Source organism: Scyliorhinus canicula, chromosome 4 (genome assembly GCF_902713615.1).
Source record: "Scyliorhinus canicula chromosome 4, sScyCan1.1, whole genome shotgun sequence".
NCBI lineage: Eukaryota > Metazoa > Chordata > Chondrichthyes > Carcharhiniformes > Scyliorhinidae > Scyliorhinus > Scyliorhinus canicula.
This window is the reverse complement of record NC_052149.1, coordinates 244,108,775-244,130,046: the sequence shown is the minus strand read 5'-3', so window position 1 is coordinate 244,130,046 and position 21,272 is coordinate 244,108,775. Positions and strand designations below refer to the sequence as shown.

The window sequence follows — 21,272 nt, the reverse complement described above, 5'->3', positions numbered from 1 at the left end:
AATCACAACCAATCATCCATTGGTGTGATTTAACAGAAATTAACGTGATGGGCATGTTGGCAGCGTGAGAACAACCTCATTATTAATAGGGCAGGGTAGATTCAGAAAGAATGTTCCCGATGGTGGGGGGGGCCAGAACGAGGAGTCATAATTTGAAGATAAGGGGTAAACTTTTTAGGATTGAGGTGAGGAGAAATTTCTTCACCCAGAGAGTGGGGAATCTGTGGAATTCACAGCCACAGAAAGTAGTTGAGGCTGAAATGTGTAATTTCAAGAAGAAATTAGATACAGCTCTTGGGGCTAAAGGGATCAGGGGATATGGGGGAAGGTGGGATCAGGGTATTGAACTTGATGATCAGCCATGATCAGAATGCTTGAAGGAGCTGGCTCAAAGGGCCAAATGGCCTCCCCCGCTTCCATTTTCTACATTTCTGTTCTCTTGATTGATATGCAATGTGCAAATGTTCTGAGTTCAAATAAAGCCGAGTCTGGGGTGAGAGACATGCTAATTGTTCCCTTTCAGAATACACAGGGAATTTGGAACTTGGGGCGACCCAATGGCGCAGTGGTTAGCACTGATACCTCATGATGCTGAGGACCCGGGTTCTATCCTGGCCCGGGTCACTGTCTGTTTAGAACATAGAACATACAGTGCAGAAGGAGCCCATTCGGCCCATCAAGTCTGCACCGACTCACTTAAGCCCTCACTTCCACCCTATCCCCATAACCCAATAACCCCTCCTAACCTTTTGGTCACTAGGGACAATTTATCATGGCCAATCCACCGAACCTGCACGTCTTTGGACTGTGGGAGGAAACCGGAGCACCCGGAGGAAACCCACGCACACACGGGGAGAACGTGCAGACTCCGCACAGACAGTGACCCAAGCCGGGAATCAAACCTGGGACCCTGGAGCCGTGAAGCAACTGTGCTAACCAAAGACGTGCAGGCTACATGGATTGGCCACGCTATATTGCTCCTTAGTTGGGAAAAAAAATACACAGGAATTAGGATAAAAAACTGCAGACATATTCCGTGTGTACTGATGCTGGGGGTGTCAGCATGTGTAACACAGAAACAAAAGAGACAGCAGGCAGTCACCTCGACAGAAAATCTGCAGGCCGAAAGGATCTGTCTGTCTCGCTCTCTGCTGGGAAAAGCTTGGCTGAAATTGGATCGCTTTCCAAGGGCCCCAGTATCTCCAAACTAACTGCTCACCTGCCAAAGTCAGCTCGACTGGATTCACCCAACGTAATGGCTGCAACGCACCACCATCAAAGGCCATGGACAAGCCAAAGACTGATTTGCGTATATTTTCTACATTTACTTTTAAACTTCTCATCTGAGCAGAGTCTGAATATGTGCATTGCTATATCTTGTCAATGATATATCTAAATCATTGCCCTGGTGCTTTTTTTTTTAGTGACGAATAAATTTATTCCGACTCAAGAAAACCTGTTTAAATTGGTTCCTTCTACAAAGTAAATGTATTTGGATTGGGAAGTCCCAGGGGAAACGATTCCTTTTAAATTAAACATTTTACAACAAACTTGAATAAAGAAGGAACCAGAAAATTTCTCCTCACCTGGTGACAGACCAGAATTGGGCTACCATTGGGGAATTAATGAATTGGGATTCTTCACCCACAGACCAGTCGTAACAATAAGTATACTTGATATCATACCTGAGCTCCTCAGCGTTGAACGTGACTGGCCAGGTGGATGGATGGGGCTTTGAGGAGACAGAGACAATGTGTCACAGGCATCTGGGTCGGTAACGTTCACTTTATCTGCTTCAAAGAAGATATTAGTCACTGTCTGCAGGAGATTGGGACTGCTTACCGCTGAAGAAAGTACCTGTGAGACAAGGACAACAAAATAAATCTTCTTTCAGAGCCGATACTTGGAACAAGCTCTGCAACTTAGACGGGAGTGGCCATTTAAAATGCTGCTCACAAGCTGCAAGAACTTCACAGGACTAGATATCAATGTTCCTTTTAAGCTGTATGAATGCGTAATGGCAGAGCAACCCAGAATATTCCATGCAGTGCATCCATCAAGGAAGAAATAGCGAGGCATCTGGATAGAAATTGTCCCATTGGGCAGACGCAGCATGGGTTCATAAAGGGCAGGTCGTGCCTAACTAATTTAGTGGAATTTTTTGAGGACATTACCAGTGCAGTAGATAACGGGGAGCCGATGGATGTGGTATGTCTGGATTTCCAAAAAGCTTTTGACAAGGTGCCACACAAAAGGCTGCTGCATAAGATAAAGACCCATGGCATTAAGGGTAAAGTAGTAGCGTGGATAGAGGATTGGTTAATTAATAGAAAGCAAAGAGTGGGGATTAATGAATGTTTCTCTGGTTGGCTAGTGGTGTCCCTCAGGGATCCGTGTTGGGCCCACAATTGTTCACAATTTACATAGATGATTTGGTTTTGGGGACCAAGAGCAATGTGTCCAAATTTGCAGACAAGACTAAGATGAGTGGTAAAGCAAAAAGTGCAGAGGATACTGGAAGTCTGCAGAGGGATTTGGATAGGTTAAGTGAATGGGCTAGGGTCTGGCAGATGGAATACAATGTTGACAAATGTGAGGTTATCCATTTTGGTAGGAATAACAGCAAAAGGGGTTATTATTTAAATGGTTAAATATTGAAGCATGCCGCTGTGCAGAGAGACCTGGGTGTCCGAGTGCATGAGTCGCAAAAAGTTGGTTTACAGGTGCAACAGGTGAGTAAGAAGGCAAATGGAATTTTGTCCTTCATTGCTAGAGGAATGGAGCTTAAAACTAGGGAGGTTATGCTGCAATTGTATAAGGTGTTAGTGGGGCCACACCTGGAGTATTGTGTTCAGCTTTGATCTCCTTACCTGGGAAATAACTTACTGGCACTGGAGGGTGTGCAGAGGAGATTCACTAGGTTAATCCCAGAGCTGAAGGGGTTGGATTATGATGAGAGGTTGAGTAGACTGGGACTGTACTAGTTGGAATTTAGAAGGATGAGGGGGGATCTTATCGAAACATTTAAAATTATGAAGGGAATAGATAGGATAGATGCGGGCAGGTTGTTTCCACTGGCGGGTGAAAGCAGAACTAGGGGGCATAGCCTCAAAATAAGGGGAAGTAGATTTAGAACATAGAACAGTACAGCACAGTACAGGCCCTTCGGCCCATGATGTTGTGCTGCCCATTTATCCTAATCTAAAATCATCCTACCCTACACCTCTTCAATTTACTGCTGTCCATGTGCCTGTCCAAGAGTCAATAATGACTCTGACTCCACCACCTCTGCTGACTCCACCACCTAGGACTGATCTTAGGAGGAACTTCTTCACCAATGGGTTCCCTGCTCAGCGAAGCAGCTGAGGCTCCTTCATTATATGTTTTCAAGATAAAGATAGATAGTTTTTTGAAGAATAAAGGAATTAAGGGTTATGGTGTTCGGGCCGGAAAGTGGAGCTGAGTCCACAAAAGATCAGCCATGATCTCATTAAATGGCAGAGCAGGCTCGAGGGGCCAGACGGCCGACTCCTGCTCCTAGTTCTTATGTTCTTATAGAACATAGAACATAGAACGATACAGCGCAGTACAGGCCCTTCGGCCCACGATGTTGCACCGACATGGGAAGTCAAAAACTAAAGGCCATCTAACCTACACTATGCCATTATCATCCATATGCTTATCCAATAGACTTTTAAATGCCCTCAATGTTGGCGAGTTCACTACTGTTGCAGGTAGGGCATTCCACGGCCTCACCACTCTTTGCGTAAAAAACCTACCTCTGACCTCTGTCGTATATCTATTACCCCTCAATTTAAGGCTATGTCCCCTCGTGCTAGCCACCTCCATCCACGGAAGAAGGCTCTCACTGTCTACCCTCTCTAACCCTCTGATCATTTTGTATGCCTCTATTAAGTCACCTCTTAACCTTCTTCTCTCTAACGAAAGCAACCTCAAGTCCATCAGCCTTTCCTCATAAGATTTTCCAGGCAACATCCTGGTAAATCTCCTCTGCACCCGTTCCAAAGCTTCCACGTCCTTCCTATAATGAGGCGACCAGAACTGTACGCAATACTCCAAATGCGGCCGTACCAGCGTTTTGTACAGCTGCAACATGACCTCATGGCTCCGGAACTCAATCCCTCTACCAATAAAGGCCAACACACCATAGGCCTTCTTCACAACCCTATCAACCTGGGTGGCAACTTTCAGGGATCTATGTACATGGACACCGTGATCCCTCTGCTCATCCACACTACCAAGAATTTTACCATTAGCCAAATATTCTGCATTCCTGTTATTCTTTCCAAAGTGAATCACCTCACACTTCTCTACATTAAACTCAATTTGCCACCACTCAGCCCAGCTCTGCAGCTTATCTATGTCCCTCTGTAACCTGCAACATCCTTCCGCACTGTACAACTCCACCGACTTTAGTGTCGTCTGCAAATTTACTCACCCAACCTTCTGTGCCCTCCTCTAGGTCATTTATAAAAATGACAAACAGCAACGGCCCCAGAACAGATCCTTGTGGTACGCCACTCGTAACTGAACTCCATTCTGAACATTTCCCATCAACCATCACCCTCTGTCTTCTTTCAACTAGCCAATTTCTGATCCACATCTCTAAATAACCCTCAATCCCCAGCCTCCGTATTTTCTGCAATAGCCGCCCGTGGGGAACATTATAAAACGCTTTACTGAAATCCATATACACCACATCAACTGCTCTACCCTCGTCTACCTGTTCAGTCACCTTCTCAAAGAACTTGATAAGGTTTGTGAGGCATGACCAACCCTTCACAAAACCATGCTGACTATCCCTAATCGTATTATTCCTATCTAGATGATTATAAATCGTATCTTTTATAATCCTCTCCAAGACTTTACCCACCACAGACGTGAGGCGCACCGGCCTACAGTTACCGGGGTTATCTCTACTCCCCTTCTTGAACAAAGGGACCACATTTGCTATCCTCCAGTCCTCTGGCACTATTCCTGTAGCCAATGATGACATAAAAATCAAAGCCAAAGGCTCAGCAATCTCTTCCCTGGCTTCCCAGAGAATCCTAGGATAAATCCCGTCTGGCCCCGGGGACTTATCTATTTTCACCTTGTCCAGAATTGCCAACACTTCTTCCCTACGTACCTCAATGCCATCTATTCTAATAGCCTGGGTCTCAGCATTCTCCTCCACAACATTATCTTTTTCCTGAGTGAATACTGACGAAAAGTATTCATTTAGTATCTCGCTTATCTCCTCAGCCTCCCCACACAACTTCCCACCACTGTCCTTGACTGGCCCTACTCTTACTCTAGTCATTCTTTTATTCCTGACATACCTACAGAAAGCTTTTGGGTTTTCCTTGATCCTACCTGCCAAAGACTTCTCATGTCCCCTTCTTGCTCGTCTTAGCTCTCTCTTTAGATCCTTCCTCGATTCCTTGTAACTATCAAGCGCCCCAACTGAAACTTCACGCCTCATCTTCACATAGGCCTCCTTCTTCCTCTGAACAAGAGATTCCACTTCTTTGGTAAACCACGGTCCCTCGCTCGACCCCTTCCTCCCTGCCTGACTGGTACGTACTTATCAAGAACACGCAATAGCTGTTCCTTGAACAAGCTCCACATATCCAGTGTGCCCAACCCTTGCAGCCTACTTCTCCAACCTACACATCCTAAGTCATGCCTAATGGCATCATAATTGCCCTTCCCCCAGCTATAACTCTTGCCCTGCGGGGTATACTTATCCCTTTCCATCAATAACGTAAAGGTCACCGAATTGTGGTCACTGTCTCCAAAGTGCTCACCTACCTCCAGATCTAACACCTGGCCTGGTTCATTACCCAAAACCAAATCTAATGTGGCCTCGCCTCTTGTTGGCCTGTCAACATATTGTGTCAGGAAACCCTCCTGCACACATTATACAAAGAACGACCCATCTAATGTACTCGAACTATATCTTTTCCAGTCACTATTTGGAAAGTTAAAGTCTCCCATAACAACTACCCTGTTACTTTCGCTCTTTTCCAGAATCATTCCATGAATATGGAATAGTGTAGGTCAGATAGGCTTCAGATGGTTTCACAGGTCGGCGCAACATCGAGGGCCGAAGGGCCCGTACTGCGCTGTAGTGTTCTATGTTCTATGTTCTATCCTTTCCTCTACATCCCTAGAACTATTAGGTGGCCTATAGAAAACTCCCAACAGGGTGACCTCTCCTTTCCTGTTTCTAACCTCAGCCCATACTACCTCGGAAGTATCCCCATCTAGCATCCTTTCCGCCACCGTAATACTGTCCTTGACTAGCAGCGCCACACCTCCCCCTCTTTTGCCCCCTTCTCTGAGCTTACTAAAACACCTAAACCCGGAATCTGCAACAACCATTCCTGTCCCTGCTCTATCCATGTCTCTGAAATGGCCACAACATCGAAGTCCCAGGTACCAACCCATGTTGCCAGTTCCCCTACCTTATTTCGTATACTCCTGGCATTGAAGTAGACACACTTCAAACCACCTACCTGAACACTGGCACCCTCCTGCAAAGTCAAATCTGTGCTCCTGACCTCTATACTCTCAATCTCCCGTACCCCAAAACTACAATCCAGGTTCCCATGCCCCTGCTGAATTAGTTTAAACCCCCCCAAAGAGCACTAACAAATCTCCCCCCCAGGATATTGGTGCCCCTCAGGTTCAGATGTAGACCATCCTGTCTATAGAGGTCCCACCTTCCCCAGAAAGAGCCCCAGTTATCCAGAAATCTGAATCCCTCCCGCCTGCACCATCCCTGTAGCCACGTGTTTAATTGCTCTCTCTCCCTATTCCTCGTCTCACTATCACGTGGCATGGGCAACAACCCAGAGATAACAACCCTGTTTGTTCTCGCTCTGAGCTTCCTTCCTAGCTCCCTAAAGGCCTGCCTGACATCCTTGTCCCCTTTCCTGCCTATGTCGTTAGTGCCAATGTGGACTACGACTTGGGGCTGCTCCCCCTCCCCCTTAAGGACCGGGAAAACACGATCCGAGACATCACGTACCTTGCACCTGGGAGGCAACATACCAAACGTGAGTCTCTCTCGCTCCCACAAAATCTCCTATCTGTGTCCCTGACTATTGAGTCCCCAATTACTAATGTTCTACTCCTTTACCCCCTTCCCTTCTGAGCAACAGGGACAGACTCCATGCCAGAGGCCCGTACCCCATGGCTTACCCCTGGTAAGTCCCCCCCCCCCACAAGTATCCAAAACGGTATACTTGTTACTAAGGGGAACGACCACAGGGGATCCCTGTACTGACTGCTTCCTCCCAGCCCCTCTCACCGTCACCCATCAATCTTTATTCTTTGGCGTAACTACCTCCCTGAAGCTCCTATCTATGACCCCCTCTGCCTCCCGAATGATCCGAAGTTCATCCAGCTCAAGCTCCAGGTCCCTAACACGGTTTTTGAGGAGCTGGAGTTGGGTGCACTTCCCACAGATGAAATCAGCAGGGACACTGACGGCGTCCCTCACCTCAAACATTCTGCAGGAGGAGCATTGTACTGCCTTCCCTGACATCACCTCTAGATTAAAAAAAACAAGAAAAAGAAAAAGAAAGGAAGAGCTTACCTGATATTCCCTCAAACCCTGCTCCCGCTGAAAGGTAAGCAAATTTAAAGGCACTCACTCACCTTCATGACAAGCCCCTGCTCCCGCTTCCCAACGACCGTGGTTTTGTTTTTGGTTAGAGGAGGAGGTAGGGTGGGAAACACTGACGAAGTGTTTCGGGTTGAACTGTCACTTGACAACAGCCCCTCCACAAACCACCTTCAACTTAGGCTGACCGCACTGCACGTATGCAAATTTCCCCAAAACAGCTGATCAGTAGCTCTGCTCTGCTGCCCTCTGCTGGATGCTTGCCTTCACTCAAACTCCTCGGGTCTCCTTCGCAGGTACACCTTCAATTTAGGCTGACCGCACTGCACGCATGCATTATGTACCTGTCCTGCTAATTCCACTGAGGAATGTGTATCTGAGCTGCTGTATGGCCCGCAGATCACTGGAAACTATGTGAAAAATGGAAATATCTCATTCGATGAAGGAAGGGTTGCTCTATTTTACTTATAGCCAAAGTGCAGTAACATAAATCACATTTGCTCTGGACATCACAAAAAATGAACAACTTAATGGTGTTAATTGATGTGAATAGTTGGTACAAACATTTTGTCATCTGACCACCAAATGCATTGACGGCTAAAAAAAGAGATCAGGAATCTTTACCTTCACCATCTCCTCCTGGGTTGTAAATTTGGGATGATGTTGTCTGTAATTGCCATCTCTATATTTTGCTGCAATGAATTCCCTCCGTCTCTCGACTGTGGAGTCCGTATCCAGCTCCTCTCCGGGAGTCATATGTGCCGCCCACAACCGATTGGCTTTCTCATTCCCTAACTCAATAAAAAGCTGGAAAAGAAAAGAAAGGCACAACCTTTTTCAATAACAATACCACAAATATTACTCTGTAATAATTTAAAACTCTCGGTTTATTTAAGGTGTAATTACAAGTTACCTTGGCGTGAGGACATTGTTATTATTTTAATATTTTGAGGATATTGTGTTGGTGCGTATGTGATTAACTTAGTTAAGCCGGATCTAAGTGTTCATGGAACAGAAACCTCAAAGGGGCTCAGGATGTGAAGCAAGCGTTTTGTCAGCGTCCTCCCTCTTTTGTCCCTTTTTCCCCCTTTTTTTATTTTTGCTGTTACATTTTTGATCCATGGATGACTTATGGATCTGTGTCTTTAAGGCAGCCTGTATATTTAATTCAAACAGAACTGGTTTAACACAGTGGTATAAACAGCTGTCTTGTAATGCTGAACAAGGCCAGCAGCGTGGGTTCAATTCCCGTACCGGTCTCCCCGAACAGGCGCTGGAATGTGGCGACTAGGGGCTTTTCACAGTAAATTCATTGAAGCCTACTTGTGACAATAGGCGGTTGTTATTATTATTATTACCAGGAAGGCTGTGCTGATTTAAACTGGTGATTGCTGACGAGCCCGCATCAATGATGACTCTCCACCCCTGCTGTACCATCCGGGGAACCACCTAGGCGAAGTGTTAGGGCCCACAAGGCCAGTAGGTTAGACACCAGTTAAGTTGGCATGGATCAGGGCACAAACCTGTCAGTGTTTGTTCACATTAAACACCTGTCTCAGTGCTCTGCCTGATGGGTATGTGGGGTGGGCTGGTCTGGGTTGGCCAGAGGGGTGTGAGGAATGGATGGACGTTGTGGGTGACCTGCACCCCCCCTTCCCCCCACCCACCCTCCCATGACCGTCCCCAGCACCCCCACCCCAATGATTCAACAGGACTGTATGACGGACTGACCAACTCGCAAGCAGGGATCACCCGTGGGTTGGCAGGAGTCAGACATTGTCAAACGATGTGGAGCACCAGAGTTAATCGCAGAGCAGGTGGTCACCATCCTCCAGCCCATGGGCCCGACCCACTGCCAACACAGGGCCCCCACCCTGCACCGTGGCAGGTATGTATCACAGAAGGGTGCAGGCGGGGGAGGGCGGGAAATGAAGGAGATATGGGGGTGGGATGTAGTCTCAGTGCCACTGGCCAGTCCCCACCTCTCCCCAGGCACCTGAACAGCATCTTCAGGATGCTGAAGCACCGCTTGATCACACTCCTGGTCACTGTATGGGCGGAGTTGCTTCAGGTCACCGTGTCGGTCTGTGTCATCAGCGAGGGCTGAAGCGGGTAACCCCTGTCGCCCAGCAGCCAACCCTCACCCAGGGGTGGGGGGGGGGGGGGGGGTGGGGTGGGGGGGGGGGGGGGGGGAATCACTGACCGTGTTGGGAATCACTGACCGTGCCAGGTTGAAGGAGTCCTGCGCACTGCCCGGGTATCGGGCACAGACGTGTATGATGTGCAGCTGACCAGCTGGATGTTCATCAAGTGGTTCCCCCTTCGTTAGTGTAGAACAGCCTGTTATCCGCAGGAGCCTGTAGGGGACGTGCATCCCGTCCATCACCCCCAGGACCCAAGGCATCACCCCCAGGACCCAAGGCATCACCCCCAGGACCCAAGGCATGTCAGCGCTGGCGGTGAACCCCGCTGCCTGTGCATCATGGTGGGCTCGGTCCACATCGAACAGGATGTATTGATCCGCCTGGGCAGATAGGGCCGCCGTGAGGGTGTGGATGCACCTGTGCACCGAGGTCCCCACTCCGCTGCTGCCCACTCCGCTCCAGCCCACTCCTCTGCTGCCCGCTCCGCTGCTGCCCACTCTGAGCTGTCCACTCCGCTGCTGCCCGCTCTGCTGCTGCCCGCTCCGCTGCTGCCCACTCCGCTGCTGCCCACTCCGCTGCTGCCCACTCTGCTGTTGCCCATTCCGCTGCTGCCCATTCCTCTGCTGCCCACTCCGCTGCTGCCCATTCCGCTTCTGCCCAATCCACTTCTGCCCACTCCGCTGCTGCCCACTCCGCTGCTGCCCACTCCGCTGCTGCCCAATCCACGTCTGCCCACTCCGCTGCTGCACACTCTGCTGCTGCCCAATCCACTGCTGCCCACTCTGCTGCTGCCCACTCCGCTGCTGCCCGCTCCGCTGCTGCCCGCTCTGCTGCTGCCCACTCTGCTGCTGCCCGCTCTGCTGCTGCCCACACTGCTGCTGCCCACTCCGCTGCTGCCCACTCCTCTGCTGCCCGCTCCGCTGCTGCCCACTCCGCTCCAGCCCACTCCTCTGCTGCCCGCTCCGCTGCTGCCCACTCTGAGCTGTCCACTCCGCTGCTGCCCGCTCTGCTGCTGCCCGCTCCGCTGCTGCCCACTCCGCTGCTGCCCACTCCGCTGCTGCCCACTCTGCTGTTGCCCATTCCGCTGCTGCCCATTCCTCTGCTGCCCACTCCGCTGCTGCCCATTCCGCTTCTGCCCAATCCACTTCTGCCCACTCCGCTGCTGCCCACTCCGCTGCTGCCCACTCCGCTGCTGCCCAATCCACGTCTGCCCACTCCGCTGCTGCCCACTCTGCTGCTGCCCGCTCCACTGCTGCCCACTCTGCTGCTGCCCACTCCGCTGCTGCCCGCTCCGCTGCTGCCCGCTCTGCTGCTGCCCACTCTGCTGCTGCCCGCTCTGCTGCTGCCCACACTGCTGCTGCCCACTCCGCTGCTGCCCACTCCGCTGCTGCCCACTCCGCTGCTGCTCGCTCTACTGCTGCCGGTTCCATTGCTGCCCATTCCACTACTGCCCGCTCGCCTGCTGCCACTCCGCTGCTGCCCACACCGCTGCTGCCCACTCTGCTGCTGCCCGCTCGCCTGCTGCCACTCCGCTGCTGCCCGCTCGCCTGCTGCCACTCCGCTGCTGCCCACTCCGCTGCTGCCCACTCTGCTGCTGCCCACTCTGCTGCTGCCCGCTCCGCTGCTGCCCACTCCACTACTGCCCACTCCGCTGCTGCCCACTCCGCTGCTGCCCACTCCGCTGCTGCCCACTCCGCTGCTGCCCACTCCGCTGCTGCCCACTCTGCTGCAGCCCGCTCCGCTGCTGCCCACTCCGCTGCTGCCCACTCCGCTGCTGCCCACTCCGCTGCTGCCCACTCTGCTGCTGCTCACTCCCCTGCTGCCCACTCCACTGCTGCCCGCTCCCCTGCTGCCCGCTCCACTGCTGCCCACTCCGCTGCTGCTGCCCACTCTGCTGCTGCCCGCTCCACTGCTGCCAGTTCCATTGCTGCCCACTCTGCTGCTGCCTGTTCCACTGCTGCCACTCTGCTGCTGCCCACTCCACTGCTGCCCGCTCCGCTGCTGCCCACTCCTCTGCTGCCCACTCCGCTGCTGGCCACTCCGCTGCTGCCCACTCCACTGCTGCCCGCTCCGCTGCTGCCCACTCCGCTGCTGCCCGCTCCGCTGCTGCCCGCTCCGCTGCTGCCTGCTCCGCTGCTGGCCACTCCACTGCTGCCCGCTCCGCTGCTGCCCACTCCCTGCTACCCACTCTGCTGCTGCCCACTCCGCTGCTGCCCACTCCGCTGCTGCCCACTCCGCTGCTGCCCACTCTGCTGCTGCTCACTCTGCTGCTGCCCACTCCGCTGCTGCCCACTCCGCTGCTGCCCTCTCCGCTGCTGCCCACTCCTCTGCTGCCCACTCCCCTGCTGCCCACTCCGCTGCTGCCCTCTCCCCTGCTGCCCGCTCCGCTGCTGGCCACTCTGCTGCTGCCCGCTCCACTGATGCCCACTCCCCTGCTGCCCACTCCGCTGGCCACTCCGCTGCTGCCCACTTCGCTGCTGCCCGCTCCACTGCTGCCCACTCCGCTGCTGCCCACTCCACTGCTGCCCACTCCGCTGCTGTCCGCTCCTCTGCTGCCCACTCCGCTGCTGCCCGCTCCACTGTTGCCCACTCCGCTGCTGCCCGCTCCTCTGCTGCCCACTCCGCTGCTGCCCGCTCCGCTGCTGCCCGCTCCACTGCTGCCCGCTCCGCTGCTGCCCGCTCCGCTGCTGCCCGCTCCGCTGCTGCCCACTCCGCTGCTGCCCATTCTGCTGCTGCCCACTCTGCTGCTGCCCACTCTGCTGCTGCCGGTTCCATTGCTGCCCGCTCCGCTGCTGCCCACTCTGCTGCTGCCACTCCACTGCTGCCCACTCCGCTGCTGCCCACTCCGCTGCTGCCCACTCCGCTGCTGCCCGCTCTACTGCTGCCCACTCTGCTGCTGCCCACTCTGCTGCTGCCCACTCCACTGCTGCCCACTCCACTGCTGCCCACTCCACTGCTGCCCACTCCGCTGCTGCCCACTCCACTGTGCCCCTCCACTGCTGCCCACTCCCCTGCTGCCCGCTCTGCTGCTGCCCACTCCGCTGCTGCCCACTCCCTGCTGCCCACTCTGCTGCTGCCCACTCCTCTGCTGCCCACTCCGCTGCTGCCCGCTCTGCTGCTGCCCGCTCCGCTGCTGCCCACTCCGCTGCTGCCCACTCCGCTGCTGCCCATTCTGCTGCTGCCCGCTCCACTGCTGCCCACTCCACTGCTGCCCATTCTGCTGCTGCCCACTCTGCTGCTGCCCACTCTGCTGCTGCCGGTTCCATTGCTGCCCACTCCGCTGCTGCCCATTCTGCTGCTGCCCACTCTGCTGCTGCCCGCTCCGCTGCTGCCCGCTCCACTGCTGCCCACTCCGCTGCTGCCCACTCCGCTGCTGCCCGCTCCACTGCTGCCCACTCTGCTGCTGCCCACTCCGCTGCTGCCCACTCCGCTGCTGCCCACTCCGCTGCTGCCCAATCCACTGTTGCCCACTCAGCTGCTGCCCGCTCCGCTGCTGCCCACTCCGCTGCTGCCCACTCCGCTGCTGCCCACTCCCCTGCTGCCCACTCTGCTGCTGCCCACTCCCCTGCTGCCCACTCCCCTGCTGCCCACTCTGCTGCTTCCCGCTCTGCTGTTGCCCGCTCTGTTGCTGCCTGCTCCGCTGCTGCTGCCCACTCCTCTGCTGCCCACTCCACTGCTGCCCACTCTGCTGCTGCCCACTCCACTGCTGCCCACTCCACTACTGCCCGCTCCGCTACTGCCCACTCCGCTACTGCCCACTCCGCTGCTGCCCACTTCACTGTTGGCCACTCCGCTGCTGCCCACTCCGCTGCTGCCCACTCCGCTGCTGCCCGCTTTGCTCCTGCCCACTCCGCTACTGCCCACTCCGCTGCTGCCCACTCTGCTGCTACCCGCTCCGCTGCTGCCCGCTCCGCTGCTGCCCATTCCTCTGCTGCCTATTCCACTGCTGCCCACTCTACTGCTGCCCGCTCCGCTGCTGCCCACTCCCCTGCTGCCCACTCCCCTGCTGCCCACTCTACTGCTGCCCGCTCCGCTGCTGCCGGTTCCATTGCTTCCCACTCCGCTGCTGCCCACTCCGCTGCTGCCCACTCCGCTGCTGCCCACTCTGCTGCTGCCCGCTCCACTGCTGCCCACTCTGCTGCTGCCAACTCCGCTACTGCCCACTCTGCTGCGCACTCAACTGCTGCCCACTCTGCTGCTGCCCACTCCGCTACTGCCCACTCTGCTGCTGCCCGCTCCGCTGCTGCCCACTCAACTGCTGCCCGCTCCACTGCTGCCCACTCTGCTGCTGCCAACTCCGCTACTGCCCGCTCTGCTGCTGTTCGCTCCGCTGCTGCCCACTCAACTGCTGCCCACTCCACTGCTGCCCACTCCACTGCTGCCCACTCCACTGCTGCCCACTCCGCTGCTGCCCACTCCACTGCTGCCCATTCCACTGCTGCGCACTCTGCTGCTGCCCACACCTCTGCTGCCCACTCCGCTGCTGCCCGCTCCGCTGCTGCCCACTCTGCTGCTGCCCATTCCACTGCTGCGCACTCTGCTGCTGCCCACACCTCTGCTGCCCACTCCTCTGCTGCCCACTCCTCTGCTGCCCGCTCCACTGCTACCCACGCTGCTGCTGCCCGCTCCACTACTGCCCACTCCTCTGCCGCCCGCTCTGCTGTTGCCCGCTCTGTTGCTGCCCGCTCTGCTGCCCAGTATAGTGTTCAATTCTCGTCTCCACACTACTAGAAGGGTGTGGAGGCTTTCGAGAGGGTGCAGAAGAGATTTACCAGAATGTTGCCTGCTATGGAGGGCATTAGCTATGAGGAGAGGTTGAATAAACTTGGTTTGTTCTCACTGGAACGAAGGAGGTTGAGGGGCGACCTGATAGATAATTATGAGGGGCACAGACAGAGTGGATAGTCAGAGGCTTTTCCCCAGGATAGAGGGGTCAATTACTAGGGGGCATAGGTTTAAGGTGCGGGGAGCAAGGTTTTGAGTAGATGTACGAAGCAAGTTTTTTACACAGAGGGTAGTGGGTGCCTGGAACTCGCTGCCGGAGGAGGTGGTGGAAGCAGGGACGATAGTGACGTTTAAGGGGCATCTTGACAAATACATGAATAGGATGGGAATAGAGGGATACGGACCCAGGAAGTGTAGAAGGTTTTAGTTTAGACGGGCAGCATGGTCGGCACAGGCTTGGAGGGCCGAAGGGCCTGTTCCTGTGCTGTACTTTTCTTTGTTCCTTGTTATTTGTTCTTTCTGAAGGGTAACTAGGGATGGTCAATACATGCTGGCCTAACCAGCGATGCCCACATCCTGTAAACTAATTTTTAAAAATAAGGATGGGTGAGAAATGTTTCACTTTACTAGTTCCACAAGAATTTCTTTCACCCCCATAAATGCTGAAGCAATTTGTTTCTACATGTAAATTTGTCACTTTTACCAATGAACTGATTTGTGTCGAATGAATTGAAAAAACATTGGGTGGGATTTTCCGTTAGCCGACGCTGAAATCGGGAAATGCGATTTGGCGGAGAATAGGGCCAGAGTGAGTAGCGGGGGGGGGGGGGGGGGGGGGGGGGGGTGGTGAATAGGAGGATCCCAGCCCTGATCCCCTTGCAGCCACGTCTCTGTGATGCCCAGAACATCGCATCTGCCAATTTCAATGTGCGCAACAAACTCACTTACCTTGTTCCGTATACTGCTTTAGGTATAACACCCTCCATCCTGCATTGAGCACCTCCCTTTTCACACTTGTCACCTTTTCTGCTCAGCCTGAAGGTGATGTTGTTTTGGGGGGGGGGGGCACTGAATACATTGAGTTAGACAGATTTTTGATCAAAAAGAGATTTGAGGGTTGTGGAACCAGGCAGAAAAGTAGAGTTAGGAGCATAATCAGATCAGCTGTGATCATTTTAAATGGCAGAGCAGGCTTGAGGGGCCGAGTGGCCTCCTTCTGCTGCTATTTGTTATGTTCTTAAATGTTTTGATTTTATATATTCCACTTTATTTTCTCATTGTTGCCTAATTGAAGCTTCGCAATAATAATTTTTGTCATGAGATATATTACTGAAGATTACACAGAATGTGTAACAGAGAACAGACTGTTCAACATAACCTGTACATGCCATGGCTGTGATTTGCTTCTTTATGGCTTGTTAAACTATGGTATAAATGTTGGTGATTTGTCCTTTGAAATTCTGATGTTCTTCTACATTAGGTAGACTTGCATCTTCCAAGTGATAAGTGACTTCCCTAGTCTTCCGACCAAAATGTCCTTTTATCTGTGTTGAACTTCATTTGCCAATTATTTACCTGTTTTACAAGTTCATTGATGCTCTCCTATCATTTGATGCAGTCCTTCTCTGTATTGACTATTCTGTGTGTCCATCAGCTCATCCCATTCCCCCCACTAAGCACAACCAATTTTGGTTCATCCCGAAATTTAGAAAATTGATGTAAATTGGAAACAGTTGCCACCCCAGCACCTGTTTTTGTGAAACACCATTTCTGACTCTTTGAATAACTACCCTTCATTCCCACTGCCTGCTTTGTTTTACAGCCAATGAGAAATCCATTCTGCAAATATACTTGAAATATTAACAGTGACGACCTTCTGACCTGTACAATTTCATTGGTCCAGACACTTGTGTCCAATTTCAGACTTTGTACTTTTGAGATTGTTACACCTAAACCCCGATGTTCACCTGTAAAAAGAAAAAGAAACGCCCCACAGACGTTTAAATTATATTTGTAGAATTTTAAGCTGTGTCTAAATTAAAAAAGAGAAAATATGGGGTACGAATAGGAAATATCAGGGCAGCCGATCAAAATGGTGGGCATGATAGCACAGTGGGGCCAGCACGGTAACACAGTGGGGCAGCACGGTAACACAGTGGGGGCAGCACGGTAACACAGTGGGGCAGCACGGTAACACAGTGGGGGCAGCACGGTAACACAGTGGGGGCAGCACGGTAACACAGTGGGCAGCACGGTAAACACAGTGGGCAGCACGGTAACACAGTGGGGCAGCACGGTAACACAGTGGGCAGCACGGTAACACAGTGGGGCAGCACGGTAACACAGTGGGGGCAGCACGGTAACACAGTGGGCAGCACGGTAACACAGTGGGGCAGCACGGTAACACAGTGGGGCAGCACGGTAACACAGTGGGGGCAGCACGGTAACACAGTGGGGCAGCATGGTAACACAGTGGGGGCAGCACGGTAACACAGTGGGCAGCACGGTAACACAGTGGGCAGCACGGTAACACAGTGGGGCAGCACGGTAACACAGTGGGCAGCACGGTAACACAGTGGGCAGCACGGAAACACAGTGGGGGCAGCACGGTAACACAGTGGGGGCAGCACGGTAACACAGTGGGGCAGCACGGTAACACAGTGGGGGCAGCACGGTAACACAGTGGGGCAGCACGGTAACACAGTGGGCAGCACGGTAACACAGTGGGGCAGCACGGTAACACAGTGGGGGCAGCACTGTGGGGCAGCACGGTAACACAGTGGGGGCAGCACGGTAACACAGTGGGCAGCACGGTAACACAGTGGGGGCAGCACGGTAACACAGTGGGGGCAGCACGGTAACACAGTGGGGGCAGCACGGTAACACAGTGGGGGCAGCACGGTAACACAGTGGGGGCAGCACGGTAACACAGTGGGGCAGCACGGTAACACAGTGGGCAGCACGGTAACACAGTGGGCAGCACGGTAACACAGTGGGGCAGCACGGTAACACAGTGGGGCAGCACGGTAACACAGTGGGGCAGCACGGTAAACACAGTGGGTCAGCACGGTACCACACAGTGGGCAGCACGGTAACACAGTGGGGGCAGCACGGTAACACAGTGGGGCAGCACGGTAACACAGTGGGGCAGCACGGTAACACAGTGGGGCAAGCACGGTAGCACAGTGGGGCAGCACGGTAACACAGTGGGGCAGCACGGTAACACAGTGGGGCAGCACGGTAACACAGTGGGGGCAGCACGGTAACACAGTGGGGGCAGCACGGTAACACAGTGGGGCAGCACGGTACAACAGTGGGCAGCACGGTAAGCACAGTGGGGGCAGCACGGTAAACACAGTGGGCAGCACGGTAACACAGTGGGGCAGCACGGTAACACAGTGGGCAGCACGGTACACAGTGGGGCAGCCGGTAACACAGTGGGGCAGCACGGTAACACAGTGGGGCAGCACGGTAACACAGTGGGGCAGCACGGTAACACAGTGGGGCAGCACGGTAACACAGTGGGCAGCACGGTAACACAGTGGGGCAGCACGGTAACACAGTGGGCAGCACGGTAACACAGTGGGGCAGCACGGTAACACAGTGGGGGCAGCACGGTAACACAGTGGGGCAGCACGGTACACAGTGGGGGCAGCACGGTAACACAGTGGGGCAGCACGGTAACACAGTGGGGGCAGCACGGTAACACAGTGGGCAGCACGGTAACACAGTGGGGGCAGCACGGTAACACAGTGGGCAGCACGGTAACACAGTGGGGCAGCACGGTAACACAGTGGGCAGCACGGTAACACAGTGGGGCAGCACGGTAACACAGTGGGGCAGCACGGTAACACAGTGGGCAGCACGGTAACACAGTGGGGGCAGCACGGTAACACAGTGGGGCAGCACGGTAACACAGTGGGCAGCACGGTAGCACAGTGGGGCAGCACGGTAACACAGTGGGGCAGCACGGTAACACAGTGGGGCAGCACGGTAACACAGTGGGGCAGCACGGTAACACAGTGGGGCAGCACGGTAACACAGTGGGGCAGCACGGTAACACAGTGGGGCAGCACGGTAACACAGTGGGCAGCACGGTAACACAGTGGGGCAGCACGGTAACACAGTGGGGGCAGCACGGTAACACAGTGGGGCAGCACGGTAGCACAGTGGGGCAGCACGGTAACACAGTGGGGGCAGCACGGTAACACAGTGGGCAGCACGGTAACACAGTGGGGGCAGCACGGTAACACAGTGGGGCAGCACGGTAACACAGTGGGGCAGCACGGTAACACAGTGGGGCAGCACGGTAACACAGTGGGGCAGCACGGTAACACAGTGGGGCAGCACGGTAACACAGTGGGGCAGCACGGTAACACAGTGGGCAGCACGGTAACACAGTGGGGGCAGCACGGTAACACAGTGGGCAGCACGGTAACACAGTGGGGCAGCACGTAACACAGTGGGCAGCACGGTAACACAGTGGGGCAGCACGGTAACACAGTGGGGGCAGCACGGTAACACAGTGGGGCAGCACGGTAACACAGTGGGGCAGCACGGTAACACAGTGGGGGCAGCACGGTAACACAGTGGGGGCAGCACGGTAACACAGTGGGGCAGCACGGTAACACAGTGGGGCAGCACGGTAACACAGTGGGGCAGCACGGTAACACAGTGGGGCAGCACGGTAACACAGTGGGGGCAGCACGGTAACACAGTGGGGCAGCACGGTAACACAGTGGGCAGCACGGTAACACAGTGGGGCAGCACGGTAACACAGTGGGGCAGCACGGTAACACAGTGGGGGCAGCACGGTAACACAGTGGGGCAGCACGGTAACACAGTGGGCAGCACGGTAACACAGTGGGGCAGCACGGTAACACAGTGGGCAGCACGGTAACACAGTGGGGCAGCACGGTAACACAGTGGGGGCAGCACGGTAACACAGTGGGGCAGCACGGTAACACAGTGGGGCAGCACGGTAACACAGTGGGGCAGCACGGTAACACAGTGGGGCAGCACGGTAACACAGTGGGCAGCACGGTAACACAGTGGGGGCAGCACGGTAACACAGTGGGGCAGCACGGTAACACAGTGGGGCAGCACGGTAACACAGTGGGGCAGCACGGTAACACAGTGGGGCAGCACGGTAACACAGTGGGTCAGCACGGTAACACAGTGGGGCAGCACGGTAACACAGTGGGGCAGCACGGTAACACAGTGGGGCAGCACGGTAACACAGTGGGGCAGCACGGTAACACAGTGGGGGCAGCACGGTAACACAGTGGGGGCAGCACGGTAACACAGTGGGGCAGCACGGTAACACAGTGGGCAGCACGGTAACACAGTGGGGCAGCACGGTAACACAGTGGGGCAGCACGGTAACACAGTGGGGCAGCACGGTAACACAGTGGGGCAGCACGGTAACACAGTGGGGCAGCACGGTAACACAGTGGGGCAGCACGGTAACACAGTGGGGCAGCACGGTAACACAGTGGGGCAGCACGGTAACACAGTGGGGCAGCACGGTAACACAGTGGGGGCAGCACGGTAACACAGTGGGCAGCACGGTAACACAGTGGGCAGCACGGTAACACAGTGGGGGCAGCACGGTAACACAGTGGGGCAGCACGGTAACACAGTGGGGCAGCACGGTAACACAGTGGGGCAGCACGGTAACACAGTGGGGCAGCACGGTAACACAGTGGGCAGCACGGTAACACAGTGGGCAGCACGGTAACACAGTGGGGCAGCACGGTAACACAGTGGGGGCAGCACGGTAACACAGTGGGGCAGCACGGTAACACAGTGGGGCAGCACGGTAACACAGTGGGGCAGCACGGTAACACAGTGGGGCAGCACGGTAACACAGTGGGGCAGCACGGTAACACAGTGGGGCAGCACGGTAACACAGTGGGGCAGCACGGTAACACAGTGGGGGCAGCACGGTAACACAGTGGGCAGCACGGTAACACAGTGGGGCAGCACGGTAACACAGTGGGGCAGCACGGTAACACAGTGGGGCAGCACGGTAACACAGTGGGGGCAGCACGGTAACACAGTGGGGCAGCACGGTAACACAGTGGGGTCAGCACGGTAGCACAGTGGGGCAGCACGGTAACACAGTGGGGTCAGCACGGTAGCACAGTGGGGGCAGCACGGTAACACAGTGGGGCAGCACGGTAGCACAGTGGGGCAGCACGGTAACACAGTGGGGCAGCACGGTAGCACAGTGGGGGCAGCACGGTAACACAGTGGGCAGCACGGTAACACAGTGGGCAGCACGGTAACACAGTGGGGGCAGCACGGTAACACAGTGGGCAGCACGGTAACACAGTGGGGCAGCACGGTAACACAGTGGGGGCAGCACGGTAACACAGTGGGGCAGCACGGTAACACAGTGGGGGCAGCACGGTAAGCACAGTGGGGCAGCACGGTAACACAGTGGGGGCAGCACGGTAACACAGTGGGGGCAGCACGGTAGCACAGTGGGGCAGCACGGTAACACAGTGGGGCAGCACGGTAACACAGTGGGGGCAGCACGGTAACACAGTGGGGGCAGCACGGTAACACAGTGGGGGCAGCACGGTAACACAGTGGGTCAGCACGGTAACACAGTGGGGGCAGCACGGTAACACAGTGGGGGCAGCACGGTAACACAGTGGGGCAGCACGGTAACACAGTGGGGCAGCACGGTAACACAGTGGGCAGCACGGTAACACAGTGGGGGCAGCACGGTAACACAGTGGGGGCAGCACGGTAACACAGTG

At 54.9% G+C, this 21,272-nt stretch overlaps 1 protein-coding gene across 3 annotated transcripts in view; it reads right to left on the bottom strand.

The window, feature by feature from the left end:
* The window catches only part of arap3 (ArfGAP with RhoGAP domain, ankyrin repeat and PH domain 3), a 386,207-nt gene that overhangs the window by 177,868 nt on the left and 187,067 nt on the right, over positions 1 to 21,272 (bottom strand). For all 3 annotated transcript variants that reach the window (XM_038796362.1, XM_038796359.1, XM_038796360.1), the window contains 3 exons: positions 16,384 to 16,469; positions 8,258 to 8,440; positions 1,686 to 1,857 (listed from right to left, as the gene is read on the bottom strand). In XM_038796362.1, the coding sequence (XP_038652290.1) occupies positions 1,686 to 1,857; positions 8,258 to 8,440; positions 16,384 to 16,469 (441 nt within the window). The remainder of the gene's footprint in view (positions 1 to 1,685; positions 1,858 to 8,257; positions 8,441 to 16,383; positions 16,470 to 21,272) is intronic.